Source organism: Meleagris gallopavo, chromosome 3 (genome assembly GCF_905368555.1).
Source record: "Meleagris gallopavo chromosome 3, MGAL_WU_HG_1.1, whole genome shotgun sequence".
NCBI lineage: Eukaryota > Metazoa > Chordata > Aves > Galliformes > Phasianidae > Meleagris > Meleagris gallopavo.
Window position 1 is genome coordinate 14,404,035 of NC_139406.1, and position 18,172 is coordinate 14,422,206.

General features: G+C 39.1%; 3 protein-coding genes across 16 annotated transcripts in view; 1 reads left to right on the top strand and 2 right to left on the bottom strand.

Moving 5' to 3' along the window:
- LOC104910128 (uncharacterized) overlaps window positions 1–18,172 on the top strand; it is a 105,666-nt gene that overhangs the window by 15,271 nt on the left and 72,223 nt on the right. For all 12 annotated transcript variants that reach the window (XR_014882323.1, XR_014882324.1, XR_014882322.1 and 9 more), the window contains exon 2: window positions 4,211–4,328. The gene's annotated coding sequence lies outside the window, so the exon portion shown is untranslated. The remainder of the gene's footprint in view (window positions 1–4,210; window positions 4,329–18,172) is intronic.
- On the bottom strand, window positions 135–8,622 carry LOC100546242 (heterochromatin-associated protein MENT). Of its 2 annotated transcripts, XM_010708423.4 has the most exons (10): window positions 8,443–8,622; window positions 6,185–6,236; window positions 5,565–5,607; window positions 4,694–4,870; window positions 4,224–4,307; window positions 3,700–3,837; window positions 3,015–3,132; window positions 2,501–2,643; window positions 1,510–1,677; window positions 135–1,166 (listed from the first exon to the last, which is right to left on the bottom strand). In XM_010708423.4, the coding sequence occupies exons 4-10, from the start codon at window positions 4,859–4,861 to the stop codon at window positions 753–755; spliced, it is 1,233 nt and encodes a 410-aa protein (XP_010706725.1). In that variant the 5' UTR covers window positions 4,862–4,870; window positions 5,565–5,607; window positions 6,185–6,236; window positions 8,443–8,622; the 3' UTR covers window positions 135–752. The 2 variants fall into 2 exon arrangements, with proteins under 2 accessions (XP_010706725.1, XP_003204841.1); XM_003204793.5 differs by lacking the exon at window positions 5,565–5,607.
- Window positions 9,795–17,745, bottom strand: LOC100544385 (serpin B10-like). 2 transcript variants are annotated; one of them, XM_010708422.4, is made up of 8 exons: window positions 17,587–17,745; window positions 15,990–16,167; window positions 14,775–14,888; window positions 12,921–13,055; window positions 12,435–12,552; window positions 11,928–12,070; window positions 11,251–11,406; window positions 9,795–10,347 (listed from the first exon to the last, which is right to left on the bottom strand). In XM_010708422.4, exons 2-8 carry the CDS (start codon window positions 16,155–16,157, stop codon window positions 9,943–9,945), a joined length of 1,239 nt encoding a protein of 412 aa, XP_010706724.1. In that variant the 5' UTR covers window positions 16,158–16,167; window positions 17,587–17,745; the 3' UTR covers window positions 9,795–9,942. The 2 variants fall into 2 exon arrangements, with proteins under 2 accessions (XP_010706724.1, XP_085076431.1); XM_085220305.1 differs by lacking the exon at window positions 11,251–11,406.

The window sequence follows — 18,172 nt, forward strand, 5'->3', positions numbered from 1 at the left end:
TGTTTCACACTTTGACATTAGTGGTGATGTGATGGTTGGTTTGGAACAGCTAGAGTGGAAATGTGTGTCAGCCATTCATTGTACGGGATGCTCTAAAAGAGCTAGGTGAGTTAGAATCTTGCATAGCACAAACATACTTCCAAATTCATTTATTGTTGTAAATGTAGATCATGGCAAAATAATGAAGTGAAGCATGCATAAAAATCTTACTGGTGTTTCTGTCAATACCAGGACTATCTTAGCTGAAAGGCACTCGAAGTTACAAATCATACATTTATCAATGATCCAGGTAACAAGGAAACTGTGCAGATGTTAGCCAGGAAGCAGATGCAATTACATTAAATTGGAAATGGAAAGCAGATTTGAATTGTTTAGATCACATTTCAGTAAGAGGTAGCAGTAAGGCATGTTGATTTAGTTTTCTTGGTCTTATTGCTGGTTGGGATGCTTATCAACCTCAGCCTTGAGCTTTCAGAGAAATAAGGACAAAATGCAAGGTGAACAGAGGTTAGCAATTATACATTAAGCATTTGCTTTCTATGAAAGGCAATTTCATTAGCGTAATGGAAAGGAGTAGTAGAGAGACAATCTTTGAGGCACATGGTCTGTCTGGATGCTGCCTTACTCAAGGAAAAAAAACATATACTTCCAGTACTTATGGCTATATGGTTGAAGGCTGAGCTTTTAACACTACAGTTCACGTTTTTCCTTTGAAAAGTGAACTTTGGATGCCTCTGGGAGCGAGGAGTAATTCATTCTACTGGGCAGCAGAGTCTGCCAAAAAACAGGATCGTTTTGGATTTGTTGTGTCTGATGAAGAAATGGAAAGGGTGATCAGCCTTAAATGTCAGAGCATAGTTGATAGCTGTACTTGTGACTGTTATAATTACAGCTGTAGCAGCAGCTGCCTCAGTGCCTTTCTCATCAACTGCAACAAAAGACTGATGAATGACTTTGGAAATAACCAAATCTCTCTTATCAGTCATCCCACTGAAATCAGCATTGAGGCTGAAGGCACTTGTCATTCCCATGCTCTTCAGAGTATCACGGAGATCATATCTGTCCTCCAGAGAGAACTTAGGCAGGTGCAGATCCACAAGAGTTTCTGTCATCTTCTTTGAATCAGCCCATTCTGACAGCTTCTCGTAGGTGAGTTCTCTTTCCAGCTAGTGTTTAAGAAATAAGAGGAATTTGATAATTGCAAGGATAAACCAATAATTAAAAAAACAATCATTAATTATGATTGTCTTCTTTTTAATCGATTTTTTAAACAGTTTTTTAAAATGGCATAGTTAACATTCAGCTGAAAAACATGAAATATAAATTGCTTTCACTGATGACCAGAGAACAGGCTGCAAAGCAAATGTGAGGCATAATGCTGCAAGTTTTTGAGTGCTACTTTTGCCAGATTAATTGCAGAAGAAAGAAAGGGCCATATGGTCATCAGTCTGTCCTTTTTGTTCTGATGACTGACTGGTGATACAGAATGGATGTAGCGTAACTTTTTACCTGCTCAAGACCAGTAGTGCCATCTTTGATGTCATCAGGAAGTAGGATGAACATACTGAGTTCACGTTTCACATATGGAAGCTCAATCATTTTGAAGTTCATTTTTTCCATGATAAGAACTGGAAATGTATTTCTCATATACATCATCTTCACGAGCTTGGACTTGTTCTGTAAGGTATTCATTTATCGGTTAGGAATTATTCCTTGACAAAAGGAACTCCTTGTAAAGAGGAAACTTTCATAAGCAGCTTTTGTAACAGAGATTTGACATTCTTTTTCCAAGGCTTTTCTTGACTGGACAATATTGCTGATCTTGTCTCTTGTCCCAGAGTATTTTGCTGGGGACTGAGCTAACTGATTTTCTCTTTTCCCCAGAACATGCACAACAGCCCACAGAGGAGAGAGGAAAGGAGCCAGAAATGTCAGCAAGAATTAGGGGGATGGAGCATTCATGGCATACAGCCACCCAACACCACAGCAGTGAAACAGCTGTGGTGTAAGAGGATAAATGTTGTGCAGCCTTTTTGTGATCTCCTCTCTCTGGCAACATTACTTCTAGTCTCACTCAGCCATGCACCCATCCAGTGGAGCTGTGCTGCTGCAGCTGTATTCGCAGTTGGACTGTGCAGCACAGAGGTGTGGGTACTGTACTCATTGATAGCATGGCATGCAGGTCCTGTCCAGGAAGCATGGACTCTCAATATCTGATTTTTACAATCTAGCCCTTATACCTTAGTTTTGCAAAAAGGCTTTAAGTGACTCTAGCATTTTTGGAAACTGTGTTCCATCTGGATCTAGTTATCCTTTGCCTGAGCAGCATCTTAATTTCCATAAATGTTGGTGAGCTGACCACTGACACATTTTGCTGTAAACAACTTTACAGAGAGTCTGTTTACCAAGGCATGGCTAAAGGATGGATGAAATAAAAGATGGTAACAGTAGGTGCACAGTCCAGTCTGCTTGCTGTAAGCAGGACACCAGAGGAGCTTACCTTGCTCAGTCGGAAGGGTTGCATAGATGTGTGTCCTGCCTGAAATTTCACTTCCCATTCTGCCTTGAAATAAATGGCATTGACCAAGATCAACTTGGTTATGCTTCTCACATCATCCGAACTCAGCAAATTCTTGATTTTACCTTTTAAAATCAGAAAAGTCAGACTTTACTCCACTGTAACAAAGTGAGGGAATGTTTTGATTCTTTATCCGCTCTGTTCAACTCCTTACTGAAAGAGTGCAAGCCTCAGTGCCCTACTCCCTGTATTACTTCCTTGACATAAACCAGTTAGTCTGTTTGCTGTTTGCTGCCCAGTTCTCCTGGCTAGCTGACAGCAATTGGTTCTTGCCTGAAAAAAATGCCACAGTCTCATGGCAAGCAACTGGAAGCAGACAGCCATCTACTGCCCACACCAGAAGGCATGACCTGGGTGCTACAGTCACAAGTGTGGAAACAGGGTCCCAAAGGGAGCAGCAGGAAGAGGAAGGATGTTGGGGTCGAGCTCAACTTACTGTCGGTTTGTTTTTCCACCCAGGTGTTGATTTCCTTTCTGGTTTGTTCCGGTGCTGTCTTAAAGTTAACCTTGTTTGGCTCTGCCTTATAGTATTTCTTACTGAGCTGTATATATGTCTGGAAAATGGCATATAAAAAGAAAGAAAGAAGGAAATATTCTGTATTGTACAGTATTTTTATAGTCCAGAAAGTAATTTGTTAGCTCTTGGACTTCTTGTTAACTTTTTGCACATAGGCAACTGCAGGATGTAGCCTTGTGCTCTCTATTGAGCGGTGAGTTAACGGTTAAGAAATAACCAAAGGACAAACATTTTCCTTCTCTTATTCTCTCATTCCCACTTTTATTTGGAGAAGGAAAGAAGACTGTGCACATCCCCTGGATGTGCTTATTTTAATATCTCATTTTCAATTGTATGTATTCAGGTTCCTAGTGATAAAGCTGTACTACAAGAAAAGCAGTCCTGCATTACAGCCAAATGCATTCTTATATACTGGGAGAAGCCCAAATGGTATTTTCCAGTGAAGTTTATCACTAGAAGCCAAGACTCGTCATTTGTGGCATTTATGGACAGCTTCAAATCTGTTCTATTAATAACAAGTGAATACAATGAATACAGTGCAAAACTTTTCTCTTTTTTTGGCAATTTTTCTTAATCCTCTTTGAAATAAAACCATTCAACTTACAGGCAGCAATGGATAGGTTTTTTCCACATAGATACGGTTGGCACTTTTCAGTGAGTAGGTGTTTCTGGGTTTGTTGAAGGCTGTCAGGAGCTCTTTGAATCCAGAGTGGATGTTTTCAGTTTGCTCATGCTCAGGGTCCTTGGAAAGAGAAACTGTACATTTACCAGTTGCATTTTTTGCATGAAGTTTTTGAAACACGCAAAGGGATAGATGTTGGGGAGGGATTTCTGTTCCTTTCTCTTACTTTTTATCTTTCCAAATTTGCCACTGCAGTTTGCAGAGCTCCATTTATGACTTAATTAACTGATTTACCATATTGCAAACCTTCCAGACTATCCCAGTGACTTGTGCTTCTATACTTTTGAGTCTGAATGAGTGAAAAGAACTAAAATTGGATGTGTTGCAAAGTATACTGGGTTTTATACTTTAAACATAAAGAGAGCTGTGAACAAGAAATAGTGGACTCTTAAAACTGTTTCCAGACATTTTAATTCTTATCTTGTGATTTCAGGTCTAACAGATACCATTCTTCTTCTTTTTGGTCTGCCCCGAGAAGGTCTGGCCACAGAAGAGCTTTCAGATTCCACAGCTTTAGTGAAATGAAGAACCTGCAAATAGAGTTTCCAGAGGTAAGAAGTTGGCATGAAAGAATTTGCATGACTTAAAACCTAATAGAGGTAAAACGGTTGTCTTGTTTGGCTCCTTATGATAACTCACTGTGCTATCTTCTGATCTAATCAGGGGGACACTGGAGCTGTAGTATATGTAAATCCCATACAGTACAAGGAATAGTATTGCTTCCCTCTGTGAACGTCATCACAGTACTTTTGTCTGCATATGACAAGGCTGAACTCCCTTCCACAGCCATTGCACTCAGCAATATCAATGCATTTGTGCAAACCCAAATGTAGTTTTTCCCTATGATGATGGAACAGGGCATCTCAACAGCAGTGCTGGGCAGTGTTGAGCATCATAGCTTCACAGAGCTACTTACCTTTGCCATCTCTCTTGCTGTATTGCCTTTTGCAGCCAGGTATGTCAGGGCGAGAGCAGATGATATACTCCAAGGGGAAAAGAAAATGTTTTTGTCTCTATTGGTCTCATTTATCTCGTTGAAAAGATCAACTGTAAAGTTGCCAATTGATGCTGAAACCTGTTCCATTGCTACAGCCTGGAAAGAGGCAACAAACAGAACTTAGTATTTGAACATCTAAAATGATGTATGCAGTGCATATTAGTGAGAAATGTTACATTTGCAATGCAGTGCGTTGGTACCTTTTGAAACAAATAACCTAGTTGTATGTTACATCTTCTACACATATACATATACATATACATATGTATACATGTGCCACCTGCTGGGAACAGCAATTTCTTTTAGGTTTTTGTTATCCATCTTATATTTCCCTATAATTATAGATGTGTCCTCTTTTATAGATCTGCCCTTTTATTCATGTTTCTTTCTGCCTTTGGTTTTCAAAAGTGTGTAGATTTGTAAGCTGCATATCTTGTTCATTTTCATTCCTAACTCATTATCAAAGTAATATTCCCAGGGAAGTTTAAGTAATTTTCGTACGTGGGACATCTGAGATTTTCACTACCTTATTTTGGATCTAGGTAGAATTAGGACCTAATACTGAGAATGTATTTAGGTGTAACTCTTGGGCTTATGGAATTTTTCTGGCTAGCCACCCATTTCAGATAATATAATGTATGGCAAAGTTGTTATTTGTTTTTGGAGTGTTACCATTTTATTCACAAAGTCTAACTACAGTCTCTTCTTTATATTCTGGCAATTTTATTTTCCTCAGAAACTGGCAAATATCTATGTGTATAAGCTATGAGCGTTCCAAACTTTAACTTACCTGTTCAGTAGTACCTTCTTGATGTTGTTTTCTGATAGAGAGACTGGAAAATATTGTTTTTATTGTTGTTATTATTATGTAAAGAAAGATTTATATTTATTGAATGGCACTGCAGAAATTGCAGGTCAGTCTCTGAAGTCCACAGATATTTATCAAGTTTTTTGCTACAAACCACTTCAGTTTTTCTGGCAGTCGTTATCCTGTCTATACCAAATCTGTACCACAGAGTGACATCCTCTCCTTGGAGAACCTGACCAAATGAGCATCAGGATAGAAATCTGTCTTACTCTACTCCTGAGTCCCTTGTCATGTACAAGGCAGAATGAAAATGGCCTTTGCTTCGCCTGAAGTATGAGACTCCTTTATCAAACTGAATATTGTAATTAGTAAGACAACTACTGTCCTGACAAGATTTTCCTTCTTGTGATCAGTTATGCCCCCAGCTGTTTTCCTTAGCCCACACATTCAGTTTCTATAAGGCATAAGATCTAGAAAAGAATATATAAAAAATGACTACAGTATAACCCTGGTACGTTTTAATATACTTCCACCGTCATGCAAGCTATAGATAACTATTTAAAAACATCAGAAAAGTTATTTAAATTGGTTTAAATGCTTACCTGTGATCCCGTGAGAGAGAAGACCTGAGTCTTGTCCTGTCAGGTTCTGTGTCTGCGTGTTAAGCAGTGAATAAATTTAGAAATATAGTACTGTTTGCACTTCCCTTTCCTTCTCTCTGATGTCAACTCTGTTCCCACCTACTCAAAGCTTCTCTCTAATGAATCCCAAAAAGATCTCACATGGTTTTGTCTTCCTTGTTGATCTTGTTATGTTTTAGTTCCTTGTTCATCTTGTTACGTTTTTGTTTTAGGCATTTCAGAGGAACAAAGTGGATCATAATCTCATTTAAACTGTTACACCACAATTGTCTACTGGGAGGACAGCAAAACAATTCACTCATTCATTTCAATGATCTTCTGGTGTTGTGAAGACAACTGGCCTGTTGTTTAAAATAAATAAATCTAGTAAAATGATTACAGAACCAGAATGGTTTTGGTTTCTGAATGTAAGCAGGTATTGTAGGACTGATCCAACTTTTCAGCCTTGTGAAGCCATGACTCTTGTTTTTTTAATAGAGACCTGGACAGGCTTGAGGATTGGGTTCATGTGAACATAATGAGGTTCACAAAGGCCAAGTGTTAGGTGTTGCACTTGTGCTGAAGCAATCCCAGATACGTGTCTGTACTAGGATAAGAACTCATCGAGAGTAGCCCTACTGAGAAGGAGTTAGGGATCCTGGCAGATGAAGAACTTAACATGAGCCAGCAGTGGGCTCTTGTAGCCTGAAAGGCCAACAGTATCTTGGGCTGTATCAAAAGAAGGTGGCCAGCAGGGAGAGGGAGGTGATTGTCCCCCTATATTCTACCCTCATGAGACCTCATCTGAAGTGCTGTGTCCAGGCATGAGGCACCCAGCACAGGAAAGATGTGGACCTTTTGGAACGAGTCCAGAGCAGGGCCATGAAGGTGATTAGAGAACTGGAAGACCTCTTCTATGAAGATTGGCTGAGGAAGCTGCATTTCTTCAGTCTGAAGAAGTGAAGGATCAGGGGAGACCTGATAGCAGCCTTCAAGTACCTAAAAGAAGAACCTAAAAGGAGGGAAATCAACTTTTTGCATGGGTAGTTAGTGATAGTACAAGGGGGAATGGTTTTAAACTAAAAGAAGGTAGACTTAGATTAGACGTCGGGGAAAGTTTTCACTGAGAAAGTGGTGAGATGTTGGAACAGGCTGCTCAAAGAAGTTGTGGATGCCCCATCCCTGCAGATGTTCAGGGCCAAGTTGGATGGGGCTCTGGGCAGCCTGATATAATGCCTGATTTAGTCGTTGGCAGGAAGCTTTGAGATGATCTTTGAGGTTCCTTCTAACCCAAGCCATTCTATGATTCTATGAATAAGATGCATCAGTGTAACATGTCAAGAGCTTACTGACTGAATTAGTCTCTGAGAGTCAAGCTTCAGAGTGAAGATCATTGGGAGCATAGGCAGAGGCAAAGCCATTGAAGATGTAAGGCTGAACACCTTGCTTCTTGTGTTGGTGAAAGAATCTCATTGCATCCATGGTTGGGAGACACTTCAGAGAAACACTGCAAAATACTGAGTTAGTGCACAGTACTTGCATGCCATGGAGGAGGGCAAGAACTGAAACAGCCCCACTGGCAGAACTTGAGCAAGGAAGGGGTGAAAAAAATATAGCAGGGATAAATACAATAGTTGTCACTCTGCTGTCCCAGAAGGCAGCAGGGCTGCTCTTGGGTGGGTAAGAGAAGGGGAAGGTAGTGGCAACATCTGTAAGAGTCTAAGGGACGGAAGGAAAGAGGAGGGAGGGAAGGAAACTATGGTGTGCCAAGCATTTTGCTGTAAGCCTGATTACAGGAACAGAGTGGGTCAAGTCTTCTGAAAAGTTATAGAAATCAGTGTTATGCAAGGCAATGAAGAAATGCCAGAAATTAAACAAGTGGTTACTTTAGGACAATGAGAATGGTTATAAAAAAAATCAGGGTAGAAGAAAGGTCCACTGAATGATTGATCAGTGGGAAATGCCAAGCTAGAGAGATTCCAAATCCCGAAGAAATGCTGAGAGCAAGCAAGCAAGCAAGCTAACTGCCCCTGCTAGTCAAGCTGCACAGGTGCCAGAGAGGATGAGAAATTGAGGTGGTAAGGTAGAATGGATGTTGACAGAAACAAGACAGAAGCTGGTTTATAGTCCAGTGCATGCCTGGAGCAGGCCCACAGGTAAATTAGGTCAGCTAAAGCCCTTTCCTGAATTGGAAATCCTCAGTTTTTCTAGGCAATCTGCCCTAGTGCGGTGCTACTTACCATGAGAAAATGTTGTTCCTCAATGCAAGATTCACCCTCTAATTTGGTTGCCATTGGCCTTTGGTAATGATCCAGCATTGCCAAGAGGACATTCACTCTTTCATCTTTGTAACTATGCTTAAAATAGAAAAGGTGGATGACATTTGTTTCTGAGTTCGGTTGCGCACTGTTGGGGTTTTGTTTCTCCTTGGCCTCCCAGATATGGCTTTTGTGTCTTTATTCCTGAGAAACATCAGGTAGTGCTTCAGTGACTTGAAGCCATTATGTTAGGTGAAGCAGGACATGTCAGAAACGCCTCTGGGCATTGAGATCCTGTGATATGTTTCATAGCTCAGGCAGAAGGCAGTGCTTGTGAGGCTGTGTGAGGATACAATAAAGCTTTTGCTTCACAATACTCTCCCTATATTCCTTCCCATTTGGGAAGCAGAGCTAAAAAGGAGCCTGGCCACATGGAATAATACAGAAAAGACTCACCATCAGTCAGCACTCCTCTCTCTGCCAGGAAAAAGGTATCCTCCCTTCCTGGGAAGGGATGTTTATAGTGAGATGCTGTCAGTGTGTGCAAGTGCTGTTAAAAGACCCAGTCCTTTTCTCACCATTCTGAATTCAGAGAAATAGGAGCATCACCTGTGTTCTTAGATGTGCATGACTGATTGGGAATACCCCCTCCTTAGGAATAAGAGCTGTGAAAGCAGTGAATATGTAGGGGAGAATTTGCATGTAATCTTTGAGACAGCACTTAGGGAGTTAACATTACAGACTTGATTCTCCCACTTGGTCTTGCTTCCAAGCAGCAAAATAAGTGGCAAAGTAAAAGGAGAGTAAAGCAATGCAGTGCTGGGCTGCAACAGTGTTGAATGAATGACAATTATGACGAAAGAGAGCATTTCAAGGTATGTGTTTTATTTTACTCTGGTTCTGTATTGTTTGGTATTTGCCAATTTATGAGGGGCACAGATTAGAAAGTACGTGTTAGCTCCTCTGTGTGCAAGAGCAAATCAACAGTACCGGTAACACAGAGGATTTTGCAGCTTTGTTTCATTACCAGCCATGCTATGTTGTGAAGCTGATTTAAAACTGACAAGGCTGTGGTAGAGGTGGCCTGGGTCAGTTAGCTTTGAAGAGAGGTGACAACTTTATGCAGGAATGAGTTTCTCCTGTTTCTTTTCTTATGTGCAAAAGGAAATGTATCGGGAAGTACTGTTTTAGATCAGCTTGTCTGTTCTGCATTGTAGCAGTTCTGGTTTGGAAAGCACTGAAAAGACACATCCATGTTGTTCAGTGTGCAGTTTGGTGTTTTATAGTGCTGTATACAATGCTAGGATTCTTTGCAAAGGAAAATGAATCAGAGGTTTGAATTCATGTTATTTTTAATATGAGCTCTCTTCTAGCAGAGATTGTCAATAGTACAGGAAAAGGGTAAAGTCTGTGGAGGTGTTCTTCATGGCATACATTGTGTTCATTGTTGTTGTAAGGGCTTGTTTATTAATAGTTGATTTTCTAGGGGGAGCAGAACCTTCCAAAGAAAAGGACACACTTGGTCTTGTTGTGTCTGATAATGAAGAGAAAAGGATGATCTGCTACAAAAAAAACTGTAGCACCAAGGCTTCGTGATGCTAGAGATGCTGAACTGGCAGCCGCTGCCTCTGTGCCTTCTTCATTGACTTCCACATAACACTTGTGAAAAACTTGTGACAAAAACAGGTCAGCATTCTCTGACATTCCACTGAAATCAGCTTGACCTTCTGTGAAAGCGTCTTCCATCCCCATCTTGCTCAAAGTAGATTTCAGGTCATATTTCTCTTCTACTGTGAACCTGGGTAGATACACTTCCATTTTCATTTCCTCCATTAATTCTGGACTGGTCCATGCAGACAATTTTTCAAAAGTCAATTCATTTATTAGCTGCAGTTAATTGAAAAGAGAGCCAGAAAATTACACAGTGTTCAAAAAAACTGTTCTCTAAGGTTGATTTCTTCTATATTCTTATTTAAGAACTTTTCAAGCTACAAAAATTTTGTAGCTTTTTTTGTCGAAAAAAATTGTACTTTTCAAGTACAAAAACCATTAGTGAAATGCCAACTTTGAAATATTTTCTACTAGGAAGGAGTATTTTTCTCTACTGTATGTCAGTGCAGTATTTGAACCGTTCTCAATAATCATCAGGGAATACAGAGGGGTTAAATATTTGTAAAACAACATCACCGTCAAGTAACAATATTCTATTTGACGTGGTGCTCACATTTCTGTTTTCTGTATGTCTTAGAATTTAGTGAAACTAACTTTTTTTTTCTACAAAACACCCACTAATATAAATGAGAATTTCACAATAGTTTACTATCTGAAGTCAGGTTCGGTGTGTTTACAGAAGGTGGCAGTGTACATGTATATTAGCTCTGAACATCATAGAAAGTAATGCAGGGCGTCTAGCTTGTGCTTTTTTTTTTATTGTAATAATATCTGTCTGAGTCAGTACAGATAGTCAACAGAACTGTCCTTCTGTCCTCATTGTTCTTTAGCTGGAGTTAGAGCCAGTCTTTTGGGTTTGGGCTACTTATTTCCAGCACTGATCAACATTAGAAAGCACAGAAGTGCCACCTGCCAGGAGCTAAAAAGAAAACTAAACAAAACATTCAAGAGGTTCAATTTCATAACATTTGGGCAATGTTGGGGCTTGTTTTTCCTTGAGCCTCATCTGTACCTTCTTTCCTAGAAATAAGACTGTAACCTAATGTTTATCCTTTACCATGGATATGCATGAAAACATTCTTGTTTCTCACACAATTTGAGCTTACAGTTACCCTTTACCTTTTGTAGGCCAGTGATATCCCGTGGCAGCAGGATGAACATACTGAGGTCATTATTGACATATGGAAGCTCAAGAACATCAGTCTGGACTGATTCTACGTAGGTCCAATTAAATTTATCAGTCAGGTGCATCATTGGCACTGGTTTAGTTGTATGCTGCAATAAATCAAACGAAAACCTTGCTATTTATACCCAGAACGGTAAAAGACTACATTGAATAGCATGGTGGAGGTACATCCCTAAGAGAAACTGTAGGATGTACAGAGGGTCCCTCTCTTCTGGGAATGCACTTGGAGGCTAAGAAGGCTATCTTAGCCAGCTGGGATGACACATATTTACTGGAAGCTCCGTTCCACTCTGATTCATTGTATGGTTAAAAATGAAAATGTATAGAACTAGTTCATACAGCTTTATTCACATCTATGTTTTTCCTGCTGTAAGAGGCATGTGGAAGTTTGTTTTAAGCTGGCTTCTGTTAATTTTATTTGTGCCTTGGGTGCTAGCATATGTGTGCAATCTTTATACTGAAGTCGTGCTAAGAAGGATATAACATATGTTTTAAATATTCTAATTTTAGTGCTATGTGGATTTAAAGAATGACAGGAATTTATCTCCTCCATCTTTTTCACTATTTTTTCAACCTGCAGTCTGGTGTATAAGGGAATATGTTACCATACCGTATTTATTCTGAAAGGCCTTTGCCTGGTTTCTTCAGCATCAAACTTTGTTGCCCAGTTTCCTTTGAAGTAGAGTGCATTTACCAGAACTAGCCTGGTGAGTGAATCTATGGATCCAGGAGGCAGAAGACTTTTTATTTTACCTAGAGAAAACCAAAGAACATTTACATATTTGTGCAGCTTTACTGTTACAGAGTAAATGTTGGCATAGTTAATGAAGACATAAGACAAGGAAATTTAAAGTGTTGATTTGGCATGCTTCTAACTTGAGATTCACAAATCCATGACAACCTTGATTTATAAAGAAAACCACATTCCTCTCCCTTTCAAATGGAGAAAGATAATTTTAGTAAGGGCTTGCCAGCAGATGATTACCTTAGCAAAATTGTTCTGATTTCCCTTTCTGAGTTAAACTGTTTACCTACCTTGGGCCCTTTGGGCACAAAGAATTTGTTCATGACTAAAATTACTTCCTTCAGAACTGGGAGAGTAGATGTGAGAGTTTACCTTCAGTCTGGTTTTCAACCCTGGAATTGATCTCTCTTCTGATTTCATTTGCTGCTCCCACAAAGTCAACCGATTGTGGTTCTGCATTGTAGTATTTCTTCGCTAACTGTAAGTATTCCTGCAGTGCAAGAGAGACATCTGTCTTATGTTTGTTGCCTGCCAGTGTGAATGCCAATAAATAGCCAAGTGGAGAGAGTAAATGAAAATTACATAGGCTGCAGCATTTTGTCAGAAGAACACAGTATTTTTATTTGGAAATACATAATTTAAATGTTTTTGCCTAGCCACATCTGTAAATCACACAAATTAAATACACATCCTATTCTCAAGAGGAATCTCACAGGAAGTATGCATGTTAAAGATAATAACACAATTTGCAGATGTAATGAAAATATTTGAAAGTATATAAATTATTATTGTTTGTTGTCGTAGATAGATCATAACGTTTGACACACACAGTATAACATGAATAAATGGCCTACGTACCTTACTGAAAGGCAGTGACTTTTCTCCATATAAATGGTTGACACTTCTGAGCTGGTAATTTTTAGTGGGTTGGTTGATTTCCAAGTTGAGTGCTTTAAACCCAGCATGGATATTACCTGATTTGCCTATTTCTGTCTTGGAGACAAGGAAATAAGGGTTATGCATTTCAAAATTTCTAAATTCTTTCCTCATGCAGCTCTATGTAAACTATTGCTATTCAGATGGTGTTGCCTGTCCTGCAATACAAGATGTGTACTAGCTCAGACAGATATTAAAGGAATTATGTGAAATTACTAAAAGTTTCAGATATGCTATGGACTCTGTAAGAGCCCTGGAATGCAAGTAGTAAGAGCTTGAACTGTGTAGAATATTTAAGGGATTCTAAATGGACGTTGCAAAACAAAGTACATCAGGGAGAGAGACAGAATGTAATTGCTAGACTATACATGAAGACTTGGCTGTGTGACTACTGATTAGATTTATAAAAGTTAATTATGTGGTAAGTTTGCTTCTAACTTTTTTAACCTTCCTCTAAATATTAATATTTTGCAAATGCTTTTTGTTGCAGTAACTGCAGTAAATTCTTTATATTTAAGTAACAGGATTAAATGAACGTGGACTCAAACTGTCAAACCAGCTTGAGTAAATGAAGTTGTGAATTAGTGAACTGAAAAACTAGACCTGTGTTGTATTCATCTTGTTATTACAAGAGAATCAGAGGCATGAACAGCCATCTAAATTTCTAAGCTATTAGAACAGTTTCTTTTCACTGCCTGAAGATCTCCATCGTTCTTACAGTTCAAACAGGCATTACTCATGAGAAACAATCCATCTCCTGTTCATGCAGTGTAAATGGGTTGTTGACGTAGTCCCCAAAATTACTCTTCCCACCGTGGCTGTAGACTCAAGTTCCCATTTATCAGAACTTGCTGCCACAGGGGTTTTGTGGATAGACTTCAGGGAAATGATTTACCCACAGAAAGAAAAAAGACTGATGGGAAAGAGTGGGGAGAGGAACTTTACCACAGTGGCTGCATTGTCAGTGAGGAAAAATGGCTTTACTCACTCAGAGTTTGATTTCCAAATTTTCTGCTCTCTTAAATTATGTCTATTTTGAAAAAAAGATGCCTGCCAGTCTGTCGAAGAAATATCTCAGGAATACAATAATTTCCATTTCTTTAAGATTTATTGCAAAGTCCACCTTAGGAAATTCCAACATGCCAGTTTATTCACTAAACTTTCGAATGAAATGGAAACTAATTTCTGAAATGTATCAAGCACAGGTAGCCTGTAAAAGTTACTTCTGTAGTTTTTTTTGTTGTTGCTGTTGTGTTGATGCCGCAATCAAATTGTGGGAGAGTAGTATTGTTGTTTTGATTTGTTCTGAGATAGGGACCATGCCTGTTCAAAGAACGTGTTGCTAAATAACTAGCTATTGAACAGTAATAGTTATAAAAGAAAAGAAATAAAGAAGAAAAGAATGAAAGAAAGAAAGAAAGATTGAAAGAGAAAAAGGAAGGAAGAGTGAAGGAAAGAGGAAAAAAAAAAGAAAAAAGAGAAAAAAAAGAGAGAAAGAAACCTCTCCTCAAAGCTGAAGGGAGGATCAAGAGATCCATTGATAGAGAATAGCCCCAATCATTACATTTCAAATTTCACAAATTTGAGGTTAAATTTTGCAATTCTACCTAAAAATGGGAAGCGTGTCTCAAATATTGCATAAGATGAAGGTATCACAGGATGCTATACCAAACAGTTGTGTACACTGCATTTGAGGAAGGCAAGCAGAGAGGGAAAATAAAAGCGAGGGAACGTGTTACCATGACCATAGCTTGATCATTAGACTTGGTGATATACCTTCTGGAAACAGGCACGGTGATTTGATAGGCGCTCATCTGTTCTGGAATAGACTTGCATTCTTATAGTTGTGGTGACGTTTCTGGCTCCTTCAGCTTCGTTGAAGTAGAGTACCTACAGTGGAAATTGCAGTAATAAATGCAATGACAGAAAATTTCAGTAAAAACTTTCAGTGATGTCATAGGTCGGGTGATGAAAAGACAAAGACAGATTTTACTTTTGAACCCATGTGTACAAGATGTCTTGAGCATACTTAGATGAGGGTTGTAAGCAGAACTCTCATGGATCTGGTATTTCTAGAGGAATTTGCTGCTTCAGGTTGGTCCTTGCACTCACAGGATTATACCTGGGAAGGACCAGTTATTTCCAGGTGGAAACTACCAAAGTATAAGTATAAACAGAGAGCCCCTACATGTCAGAAAACAGGAAAACACTGGGAGCAGATTCATACCCTAAATACCTTCCTCTGGGCACCTTACCCAGGCTTCAAAACTGTACATCTAACCTTGGAACATTTTTTCAGAAGCCTTTTGTTTTGTTTTGTTTTCCCTTCTTCCTGACAGAAGATCTCTCCTTTCTTTGTGACCCCGCTGGTCCTCATTTGTCCTGTAGCTCAGTAGTTGGACTGCTGCCTTAGCAGAGGCCAATTCACCAGTTCTTCTGCAGTAAAGGCTAGGTAACCATGTTTGCATTGGGGTTGTTCTCACTGCTGCCTGTTGAAGCTGTGAACTTTGCACAAATAGAGTTTAGGAACTTCAGTATGTAATTTTTCCTGTAAAGTACATACTCAAAAGAAGGGGTTGTATTATCACCCTGTGTTTCTTCTCTGACCTCGTGAGTTTGTAGATTTATGTTAGCAAAGCATAAAACTTACTAGAGATATAGCAAAGGGTCTTTCTGCATAGGGCCATTTCCAAAGTGATGAGACAGAAAATGAGAATTTTCTGGGGGAAGGCAGGTTGGAGAATCCAAGTCTCCCTCTCACTGGTGAGTGCTCAATTATTGAGCTTTAGGATAAAGAGCCCTTCTTTCTTTCAGTGAGATTTAAAAGGAGAGAGTGTCTCCAGTGACTAGTGCCAGTGCTCCCATTTGGTGTTTGCAGAAGCTACTGTAGGCTGTGTCTTTTGACCTGTATCTGGTTTTCTGTTGATGCATCATGGTAAATTTCTTTCATAGAGAATGTTACTCTAAGAGATCAGCTCTTCTCAGACTCACCTTTGCCATCTGATCTGCAGTGTTGCCTTTGGCTCCCAAATACACAGTAGCCAGGGCAGATGAGATACTGAAAGGGGAGAACAAAATGTTCTCGTTGTCATCTTCCTGGCACTCATGTTTGAAAAAGTCAAGAGCAAAGCTTGTGTTTGCTTTATTTAAAGCTTCCATTGTTCTGAACCTGCACAGAAAGGGACAAAAAATGTTATTAGCTAAGAATTAATTGTGTTTGCTATATGTCTACAGGCTTCCTTTCAGTATTTGAAGTTTATTTTATGATCTGTAGGCTTTCTAGAAGTATTTTCAACACTTATTGATTGTGGAAGACTGACAGTGCATTACAGTGATCCTTTGAATGATTGAGAGTCACTGGCAGTGTTTGTCCAAAGGCAAAATCTAGACTGTGCCAGTATTTTCCTCAGCTCTCCTCTGACTTCAGGAAACTGAATGAAAGCATTCTGACCTGTCAGCACTGGTACAGCATTCATTTCTGCCAACTATGTGTGTTGTTTGTAGTGTATGAGTGAACTCTCCTGGTTCAGCAGAAGTTCACTTGGAAAGACAGATGTCTGTGCAAGGGACAGTCAAGAGGTACAAATGAAAACTTATCAAAATAACACGGTTACAGTGTTGTACTAAAAAGAAAAGCATGCAATTTATAACTGTATGGTGAATTCTATGTAAGCAATATAATGACATAGTAAAGAACTTACAGATGGAAAGAAGAGAGATGTCTCTATGAAAAATGTGGAGGATTAGCTACTAAAAAGTTATATTAAGTGTAGTGTAGCCCATTTCACCAACGACACTAACCAAACTCAAATGATATAGAAAAAGCAGCCTCCTATTCCATTTTGTATTTGTTAATCAGGACATTTATTGTACTTTACAGTATCTTGGAGTGACATGTGATAATGTTACTCACTGGTGCATGGGCTAGAAGATGCTAAGAGATTGTTTCTTATGACTACTGGTGCAAGAGCCTTTTGGTGCTCATAACTATAGTGAACAAATACTCTATTCCTTTAGGATACAAGAAGATATTGAAGCACTAGGCAAGCAGCCTCTAACTACTGTGTGCTAAGAAGTATCCTGATTTCCATTTTTAACCTTCAAAAATTTCCTGAAACTCTGTCTTAGGGTGCTAGTTTTCCAGTTCTGCAAAACAAGATTTCCTTATTCAGTAGAACACAAGTGGTGCTCTTTGTTCTTTGCATTGCAGTTGAAGCTGAGAGCTTTAGGTATGTAGTAGGAGCTATTCTGGTTTATACAGAATGGCCATAAAGATGCACTGACTGTGTCTTGATGTAAACAAGAACTGAAGAGCACAGGAACAAATGATCTAACTTAAGCAAACACACTGGCTCTTATTCTGTTATGATATACATTTCTACCAGTGAGAATTATGTAGAATAAGTTGCTCTTGCTGCATATTTCTGAGACTTGCCCCTTCTAGACCTTACCTGTGCCATCTTAGTAAAATTCTTCCTCAAGTATTTGTTCTTTTCTATTCAGATTCCTTCTGCCTTTTTTTCTATGCATTTGTCAACATCATCCAACAGTTCATGAAATAAATAATCTCTAGAAATAATTACAGTACCTTGTTTTGTGCAGGGAGGAAGACTGCTGCTCTGGGTCTGTCCAAAGTTTCTGCAGTTCAGATGGTGGGTAGGCTGAATTTATAGTCTGCCTGACCTGTTCTTCAAAGGTTCTTATGACTCATGACACTGCAATTTATTTTGCCCTAAAGGCCACATCCCTATGGAAGAACTGAATCATCTCAGAGTAGGATGTGAAGTGACGGTGAGAGTAATACCATACAAGAACCTTACAAAACTGACTGCAGAAATATTTCTATAAACGTTTTTGTGGCAACAGGCTAGTAACAACTTGAACCATCACTGCTTGAAACAACATTTCTTTTGCAATTTGGAGGGCAAAAAAATGCAGTAGCTGACCTACTTACGATTCCTCTAATAGAAACAATTTCCAAGGAACAGACAGAGAAGGGACAGTGACATCATATTTGTGAGTTTTTCTGTTGTCCGTTTCCTACTGATAAAAAGTTGGTCATTTCTGGTGGGCTTCTATTTTAGTAAAATGGATTTTGTTAATCTTGGAGGATTCTAAAACTGTATAAGCAGGGAAGCATTTTCATCATGAGATAATGAATGTTGAGAAACACT